Source organism: Dipodomys spectabilis, unplaced genomic scaffold, assembly GCF_019054845.1.
Source record: "Dipodomys spectabilis isolate Male_0828 unplaced genomic scaffold, ASM1905484v1 ptg000302l, whole genome shotgun sequence".
NCBI classification, from domain to species: Eukaryota; Metazoa; Chordata; class Mammalia; order Rodentia; family Heteromyidae; genus Dipodomys; species Dipodomys spectabilis.
Genome location: NW_024870979.1, coordinates 401,587 through 410,942, shown reverse-complemented (window position 1 = coordinate 410,942; position 9,356 = coordinate 401,587). Strand labels below are relative to the sequence as shown.

General features: G+C 49.0%; 2 protein-coding genes across 2 annotated transcripts in view; one reads left to right on the top strand and one right to left on the bottom strand.

The window, feature by feature from the left end:
- Nucleotides 1-858: 858 nt before the first annotated feature.
- Nucleotides 859-2,510, bottom strand: LOC122127555 (basic salivary proline-rich protein 1-like). The gene is made up of 2 exons (XM_042702088.1): nt 1,565-2,510; nt 859-1,406 (listed from the first exon to the last, which is right to left on the bottom strand). Exons 1-2 carry the CDS (start codon nt 2,508-2,510, stop codon nt 859-861), a joined length of 1,494 nt encoding a protein of 497 aa, XP_042558022.1.
- Nucleotides 1,569-9,356, top strand: part of Tulp4 (TUB like protein 4) — a 148,815-nt gene continuing 141,027 nt past the window's right edge. Inside the window, exon 1 of the mRNA XM_042702085.1 lies at nt 1,569-1,622. The gene's annotated coding sequence lies outside the window, so the exon portion shown is untranslated. The remainder of the gene's footprint in view (nt 1,623-9,356) is intronic.

Genomic DNA, 9,356 nt, shown 5'->3' with positions numbered 1-9,356 from the left:
AAAATAAGCAGGGATAAGCCTGGAGGGGAGAAAAGGGAACAGACACCAGCCAAGCACCTTGCCGGGACTGCAACACCATTGAGCCCTGAGGGCTGGTGTGAGGGTTAAGAGATTGCTGCTCAACCACCCTGCTGCTGTACACTCCTGCACGGTGCTCAGTCACATTCATGGAGGGGTAATACTTATGTCACAACCAGAATTCTTATCAGACCCAGTGGGAGCGGAGGTCATCCTGTAACCTACCACAAAGGTAAAGAGTGTGGTTTTTCGAGAAAAGTCACCTATCTCTCTGGAACTGCAGAACATGTTCAGGGTATTAAAGTTTTCTCAGACTTGAACGAACCTAGGGCCAAAGGAAGCCAGTTAATAGAGTTCATAATAATGAGAGTCATTGCTTTTTTTTTTTGTAGTAATTACCATTCAGCAATTATTAGGGATTGGTTTAATTTCTTCAAGCATGTTGCCACAAATTCTAATATTGAAAAAGTATTGGAAGCATAATAAAATGAGACTTACTGATTGAACCAGTGAAATTTTTCAGACAAGTGGAAGGGCTTCCCTTTCCGAATCTCCCTCCTAATGGTTCCTAATGGTACAGGCCCTGGGCCTGAACTCAGGGCCTGTCCACTGTCCCTGGCTATTTATCCTCAAGGCTAGCGCTCCACCACTTGAGCCACAACCTGATTTCTAGCTTCTTGGTGGTTAACTGGAGATAAGAGTCTCATAGACCTTCCTGCCTGGGCGGGCTTCGAACCATTCACCTCAGATAGCCTCCTGAGGGGTAGGATTACAGGGGTTGGGTTTGGTGGTTACCATTGTTAACCGAGGAAGGACGCTGGTCTTAATCGAGTCTGCATTTTAAAGCACGCACCCGTGCCGAGCTCCCGCACCAGCGGCGCTATTTCTGCCATGGTGCACACGAAGGAGAGAGGACTGAAGTCCCGTTCTCAGCCCAGCAGAGAAAAACAGCGTCTTCTGCCGGCGTGGCCGCAGCCGCCGCTCCGCAGCCCTCTCCCTGGGCGCAGGACGGCGCCGCTCCGGGCCCCCCTGCCCAGCCCGCCCGCCCCCAGCCTCGACGGCCCGGGCCCGGGCCCAGGGCGGCCGAGCCCGGCCGCGCAGGCACGGCGGGACGCCCCCTTCCGGGCGGCCTCGGGGGCTCGAGGCTCCTCCCGCGGGCCAGCTTCTAGAGGTGACTCGAGCTAGCGCTTTCCTCGTGGTGCGGCCGGTGTGAGGCCGTGGTCCCCCGGGACGACTCCGGCCATCGGCTCGCGTGTCCGCGGCGCGCGAGGACAGCGCGGCGCCGAGCCGCCGAGGCCAGGGACGCCGGAAAGCCCGTTGCCGGCCCGCGCGGTCGGCGCAGCGGCCGTCACCACGGAGCGGGCCGGGCGGCCGGGCGGGCCGGCGGGCTGGGAAGGGGGCCGCTGGCCGCGCGGGGGTCACGTGTCCCGGTCACGTGACGCGCTGCCGGGCGGGCGGCCGCCGAGGGGGGCGGAGACTCGGCCGAGACGCGGGGTGGGGGGGGGGGGAGGCGGTGGTGGCGGCGGCGGCGGCGGCGGCGCGGGGCTGCTGGAGGCGGAGAGGCGCGGAGAGCCGCGGGGGCCGCCGCCACGGCCGCCCGGTAGGTGAGGCGGCGCGGGGGCCGCTGTCACGGGCCGCGGCGGGCCGGGGTCGGCGCCGTGTGGCGGGAGGGGGGAGGGAGGGACCGGCGGGGTGCGGGCCGGGGCGCCTTCGGGGCCGGCGGGGCGCGCGTCGCTGTCGGCGGGTCCGGTGCGGGCGCCCGCGGGCGTGGTGGGCGCGGCGGCGGCGGGGGGGGGGGCGGCGGCGGGGCGCGGCGGCCGAGGCCGGGGCGCGGCGGCCGGCAGGCTGGGCTGGGTGGGCCGCCGCTGGGCTCCTGACGAGGGCGCGGCGCCCACCGGGCGTCTGACCCCGAGCTCCCGCGGCCGCGGCGGCCGCTCGGCGGTGTCGCCTTTTGTTTCTGCGTGTGGGAAGATGGGGCGATGGGGCGCCGCGCGCGCGCGCGCGCGGGTGTACAAATCAGGAGGCGTTTGGCGTGGAGCCATTTTTCCCCCCCTCTTAATCGTGGAGACAGAAAAAAAAATCCCTCCAAACGGTTTCTCCCGGGGGCCGGAGCTCCGCCCCCCCCCGTCCTCCCCACCGGCCCTCCCCGCGCTGCCCACCTTGGCGTCCTCGGTCGCGCCTCCCGCCCGCCCCACCGGCGGAGCCCCGCGAGCGAGCCCGGTCACCTGTCGTGGCAGCTGCTTGGAGCTCCCGGCGCTTCTGCTGTCGGGAGTCTGAGCAAATCCCGGAGGTTCCGCTGCCGGCGCCAACCCCGCCCGGGGCCCCGGGCCTCCAAACCCGCTGCCGGTGCTCCCGTGCGAAGTTCCCCCCGCCGGGGCCGCGGAGCCGGGAGGTGTCTGTCTGTCACGACACCACTTCAAGGTTGGGAAGGTTAGGGCCCCGTAGCCTTGTGGGAGGAGATGGGGGTGACAGTCCTTTTCTGGGGTGGTCATCCTTCCAGCTAACCTACCCAGCTGATCGGAAAGTCCGCCAGACTTCTCCCCTTGGGGCCCACCTCTTTGTCTTTTATGGTAGTTGGGCCCCTGAAGTGTATCCAGTAAGTCCCCTTAGCGGGCCGGTTGGTCTTAGCGGAGGAAATGGTTTCTACGGTTTTGAAGAATGTGAAAACCGGTTCTGGGATTCTTCGTGCCTCTTGCAGTGTGTCTGGGGTCTCCATTCTTCCTTATGAGTTTCGTTTTTGTCGGCCGGTGGCCTAGGATCGGAGGTGGAGATGCGTGTTGAGTGACGCGCGCCTCGCAGGTTAGCCATACCGCTATTCAAGAGAGCCAGGCCAGGACTCTTGGCCTTCAGGTGGGGCGATGAAGAGCTGTTGATTCCTGGTGCAAAGATAGATAGCTCCATTGAGAATGGGAGTCGTAACCCCTCCTCCTTTTTCATGGTAGTTAACTGCAGGGGAAATGATTATATGATACACTATGAGTAGCCAAATGGAGTTAGCTCCTCAACTTGGAAAACAGCAACTTGTGTGGAAGAGCTATTAGTGGATGATAATTCCCTTTAAAAATGTTAAAAGAGCTTTGTTCGTTTTTAGTAAGGGTTGTGCTGCTCACTGGTGGGAGAGGTGTTGACCCTCCAGACTTGTAAGTATTCCGCACCGAGTTAGAGGGAGTTTTATAAGGGATTAAAAAAACAACAACAACACAATGGAGTTTGCAGATATGGAAGCTTAGAGAGCCATGATCATTTACATTCCTTACAATAAGATTTTTTTTTTTTTTGGTCGGTCATGGGGCTTGAACTCTGGGCTAGTACGCTGTCCCTCAGCTCTTCAGCTCAAGGCGAGTGCTCTACCACTTGAACCATAGCACCACTTCTGGTTTTTTGGTGGTTTATTGGAGATAAGAGTTTCATGGACTTTCCTGCCTGGAATGGCTTTGAACCATGATCTTCAGATCTCAGCCTTTTGAGTAGCTAGGATTACAGGTGTGAGCCATTGGTGTCCCACCAAATACGATGTATTTACTACTGCATCTCTTAAATAATATCCTCTGCATTTAGAAAGGATGTGTTCATTGTATTGAACATTCTGGTGTTCACATGGAACTATGTGTTTTGTTATTTACACTTTTCTTTCCTACTAGAACTGATTGTGTGTGTGCACATACATATGTGTATGCATGTGTGCACCGGTACTGGGACTTGAACTCAGGATCTGGGTGCTGCTCCTAAACTTTTTTGCTCAAGGATAGCACTCTACCACTTGAGTCACAGCTCACTTCCAGCTTTTTGGTGATTAATTGGGGATAAGAATCTTACAATCATCCCTGCTTAAAATTGACTTTTTAATGTTTTAATGATTGGTGGTATATTAAATGTGTGTTCTAAATTGAACCATCCAGTGTTGACAGTGAGATCCCAACTAAGTCAAGAATAGTAGAGACAGCAGCCTTTCATCAGGCCACTTTCTGCCCAGAGTTCAGACCCCAGTGCTGCTCTATACCACCTGAAAATCCTAAACCAGATGAATTGGTGGCACATGCCTGCCATCCCAGCATTCAGGAGGTTCTTGGGTTCATATCTTGCCCAGGCTACATAGTGAGATCCTGTTTCAACATTCCTCTCCCCAAAAATGTAGAGACTCATACAATGAGCTAAATGTTGTATCTGTCACCCAGCTTTAGCAGTTAGAAAATGTTGGCCAGTGTTATTTGAGGGATACTTCCTCTCCCTTAACATTAGATTACCGTAAAACAAAGGAAATTGTCTTACAATTTTGTTGGTAAATAAAAAGTTTCCTTAAGTAATAAAAATACTATTATTCTACTTTAAAACAATAATTTCTTTCTTTCTTTCTTTTTTTTTTTTGGGTCCAGTCGTGGGGCCTGAACTCTGGGCCTGGGCGCTGTCCCTCAGCTCTTCAGCTCAAGGCTAACGTTCTACCACTTGAGCCACAGCGTCACTTCCGGCTTTTTTCTTTTTGCTTATGTGGTGCTGAGGAATCGAACCCAGGGCCTCAGGCATGCAAGGCAAGTGCTCTACCACTGAGCCACCTTCCCAGCCCTAAAACGATAATTTCTGATTGGGATATAGTTTAGGATTCTGCTCCGGCACCAAAAAAAAAAAGAAAAGAAAGTTAAATATTCTCAATGTCTCCAAATATTCACTCAGTACTCCCAGGCTACCCCCATATATATATATATATACCATATTTATTGTGAGCTAAAGACATAAACACATATTTTTTTCTTTGAATTTGAACTTGTTGTGGAATTTCTGTCGCTGTCTGTCTGTCTGTCTGTCGGTCTCTCTCTCTCTCTCTCTCTCTCTCTCTCTCTCTCTCACACACACACACACACATACACACACACACACACACACACACATTAAGACCCAAAATAAAGCCAGGCGCCAGTGGCTCATGCCTCTCAGGAGACTGAGATCTCAGGATCACGGTTCAAAGCCAGCCTGGGCAGGAACATTTTTTTTTTTTTTTTTTTTGCTGGATGTGGGGCCTGAACTCTGGGCCTAGGCTCTGTCCCTCAGCTCTTCAGCTCAAGGCTAGCACTCTACCACTTCCACAATGGCCATAGCACCACTTCCAGCTTTTTCTGCTTATGTGGTTCTGAGGAATCGAACCCAGGGCCTCATGCATGCAAGGCAAGCACTCTGCCACTGAGCCACCTTCCCAGCCCCATGAGTACATTTCTTTTTTTTTTTTTGGTCCAGTCGTTGGGCCTGAACTCTGGGCCTGGGCGTTGTCCCTCAGCTCTTCAGCTCAAGGCTGAAGGCTAGTGCTCTACCACTTGAGCCACAGCGCCACTTCCAGCTTTTTTTTCTTTTTTGCTTATGTGGTGCTGAGGAATTGAACCCAGGGCCTCATGCATGCAAGGCAAGCGCTCTACCACTGAGTCACCTTCCCAGCCCCCCGTGGGACTTTTTATCTCCAGTTAACTACCAGAAAATTGGAAGTGGAGTGGTGGCTCAAGTGGTAGAGCACTAGCCTTGAGCTGCAGAACTCTAGGACAACCCCCAGGCTCAGAGTTCAAGCCCCATCGTGCATGCGTGCATGCGCACACACACACACACCATATATTGCAATTACAGTTTGTTTAAATTCTCTTTAACTCATCTCCATCTTTTTTTTTTTTGTATAACTTTATTGAGGAATCTGAGTTTTGCTGATTGTTACCCTGTATGTTCCTTTTTTTGGGGGGGGGGGGGGTCTGGTCATGGGTCCTGAACTCTGGGCCTGGGCCCTGTCCCTCAGCTCTTCAGCTCAAGGCTAGCGCTCTACCACTTGAGCCACAGCGCCACTTCTGGCTTTTTTTCTTTTTGTTATGTGGTGCTGAGGAGTCGAACCCAGGGCCTCATGCATGCAAGTCAAGCGCTCTACCACTGAGCCACCTTCCCAGCCCTGTTCCTTTATTTCTTGTGTTTCCTATACATTAGTAGTTTGTGAGAAGAATGGGGTTTGTTTACATGCTGAGTATTCTATCTAGGGTCTTGGTGCATGCCAAGCACACACTCTACCACCTCCAGTATGGATTTCATTTTTTTTTCTGTGAGTAGAATTATTTATTTTGCATATTAGTAATTACTTCCAATCATCTTGATTCATAAGGATTATAATTTGGTGGTTTTATTTCATCTTCCCCTCTTTAATTTTTAGGTGAAGTACATAAGTAGAACCTCTCACAATTAGTTGGTTACCTTGAAGTATAGATTAGGAAATGTGTGAAAAAAAATTTTTTTTTTAAATCATCATTTTCAAAGTCAGAGCTAGTTCCCAACATCCACCAGTGGTCCTGAGGATTTTTTTCCCCTCTTTTAAAATGTCTTTTCTGAATTCCCTTATGTTAGTGTATATGACGTGTTTCCGTCCATTGCACTTGTCTTTTGGTGCACCAATTACTCCACCTTTGGGCTGGGAGGGCTTATTCAGGTTAGTGACTGAGATCTTTTGACCTGTCTCAAGCAGTGTAATAGCTTCCTAGTTTTCTGGTATGATGAGATGTTCCATGCTCATCCTGTAAACTTCCTGTTTCAGACTTGAAATCAGAACATCTCTCTCCTCCTCCTCTCCCCTGACCCCCCCCCCTTTTTTGAAGTGTTTGTTGGTGATTGAACCCCAGGCCATACATGTGCCAGGTGAGCACAGTACCTCTGTGTTACATCCCCAACCCAGAACAGACCTTTCAGAAAGAAAAATACTAAAAGTTAATGTCCAGTGTATTGAAGTACTTAGTTTCAGTAGTCATTAAAGAGATGAAATTAAAAACAAACAATATTGTTATGAACTGAATACTTGTTTCCTTCTACCCAAATTCTTTAGTAGAAACCCCAGGGTCAAGCGAAAGGGGCCCTCCCAGTGGGATTAGTGGCCTTATTAGAAAAGTCACCAGAGAATTTGCTCTCTTCTCCTACAGATCCCCCCCCTCCTAAGGAAATTGTGTGAGCCTGCCTTCAGATGGTATAGCCTACAGATCAAGAGCGAAGTCTTACCTTGCTGGCCCTTGATCTTTGGCTTCTTGCCTCCAGAACTTTGAGAAATAAATTTCTATTGTTTATGACACCCAATCTCTGGTACAGTTGGCCCTTGGTATCCACAGGTTCTTTTTTTTTTTTTTTTTGGGTCCGGTCATGGGGCCTGAACTCTGGGCCTGGGCACTGTCCTTCAGCAATTCAGCTCAAGGCTAGCGCTCTACCACTTGAGCCACAGCGCCACTTCCAGCTTTTTTCTTTTTGCTTATGTGGTGCTAAGGAATCGAACCCAGGGCCTTGAGCATGCAAGGCAAGCGCTCTACCACTGAGCCACCTTCCCAGCCCTCCACAGGTTCTATAGCTACAGATTAAACCAGTTGCAGATTGAAGAAAGATGACAAAAATTATAAATTTTTAAATTTACAAAATGATGAATTATTTTTAAATTGTAATTTCCTACTTATTCCCTAAACAGTGCATTTACATAGCATTTATATTGTATTTAGATGCTGGAAGTAATCTAGAGATGATTTAAAAGTATACAAGAAGGTGTGCTTTATTTATGTACAAATAATACCTGATTTTATGCAAGGGCTTGAGCATCTGTGGATGCTAGAACCAATCCCCCATAGATATCAAGGACAATTGTATTTTGTTACACAGCCTGACCAGACTAAGGTGACATTTTTCTCGTTACTATATTAACAGTATAGACCCTACCGGGTGTGAATTGACTTGGTAAAGCTTCATATAAAGTATGGTAGTATATGATTTCTATTCCTTGCTTTGGTAATCTTAATATTTAGGCAGCTGCCCGGGTGTAACAGAATAAGGACGATGGCAATCCTCATCTGTGCAAATGGAGGGAAATACATTCTTAGACACAGTAGAGATAAAAATTAATGTATCATGCTAGATGGCTGCTTTTAGGTATCAAATGCAAAATGCATGTAACCTTTGACTCAGAAAGTCTACATTTAGAAGGAATTTAGCCAAAGAAATAATAGAAAAGTTTGTGAAGATACATGTGCACAGTGAAGAACTGGACATGGATTGGATTATGACAGGTTCATTGCATGTACCTGTCGAAAATGATATGCATATATTAATGAGCTTGGAAAGACACTCATGTTGTATTACTGAGTAGAAAAGACAGGTTTTGGAAATGTAGGAATGAACTTAGACTGCAGATGTAGAAAATGCTGAACAACTAGACTGGAAACTAAGCCTGTAGAATCTAGGTTTTATGAATGGCCTCATGGATAGTCTACTTAAGTTACTATGTCTCAAAGTCTGACCAACAGGTTTCATCCTTCTGTTATCTGATTCAGATTTTCTGAAGAAAGTATATGATTGGCTTAGTTTGGGTAATTTACTTATCTTTTCAATATGTGTGTAACTTTGTTCTTAAATTAACATTTCCATAAGACTACAGAATGAGGAAGGAGTTACAAGGAGAGTTTAGAAAGAAAGGGGAAGACAATTCAGGAAGACCAGGAAATCGGTAACCACTCTTTAGTTAAAATTAAATACATTCCTAGCTGGGCGCTGGTGGCTCACGCCTGTAATCCTACTCAGGAGGCTGAGATCTGAGGATCTCGGTTCAAAGCCAGCCAACCCGGGCAGGAGAGACTGTGAGACTCCTATCTCCAATAAACCACCAGAAAACCAGAAGTGGCGCTGTAGCTCAAGTGGTAGAGCGCTCCCCTTGAGCTGAATTGCTGAGGGACAGCGCCCATGCCCAGAGTTCAAGCCCCATGACCGACCAAAAAAAAAAAAAAAAAATTAAATACATTACTAGTTCGGTAATGTTGAATTAATTACATCATCTCCATAAAATTACTGCCAACAGATTTCCCCCCCTTTAGCAACCCTTTAATATGTTAGGACTTATACCAGTTTGTCATCTTTATTTCATTTCTTGCATTCATAGAAAATGATTGGTCAAAATTAAAATTTTGAGTATAGGTCTAAAAGTCATGCTGTTTCTTAAATATGGTGAATTCAGAACCAGCTATGTGTTTTCTGATGTCAGTAAATAGGAGTGGTAGTCTTTGTAATTATGTGGTGTCAAGATATCCTTGAGAAAGAGTATTTTAAGAATAAAATTAAAAGTTGGTGGGGGCTGGTGGCTCACAGCTGTAATGCTAGCTACTCAGAAGATTGAGATCTGAGGATTGTGGTTCGGAGCCAGTCTGGGTAGGAAAGTTTGTGATCCTCTTATCTCCAATTAACTGCCCAAAATACCAGAAGTGGAGCTGTGGGTAAAGTGATCAACTGATAGCCATGAGCAAAATATGCTTAAGGACAGTGCCCATGCCCTGAGTTCAAGCCCCAGGACTGCCCCCCCCCCCCCG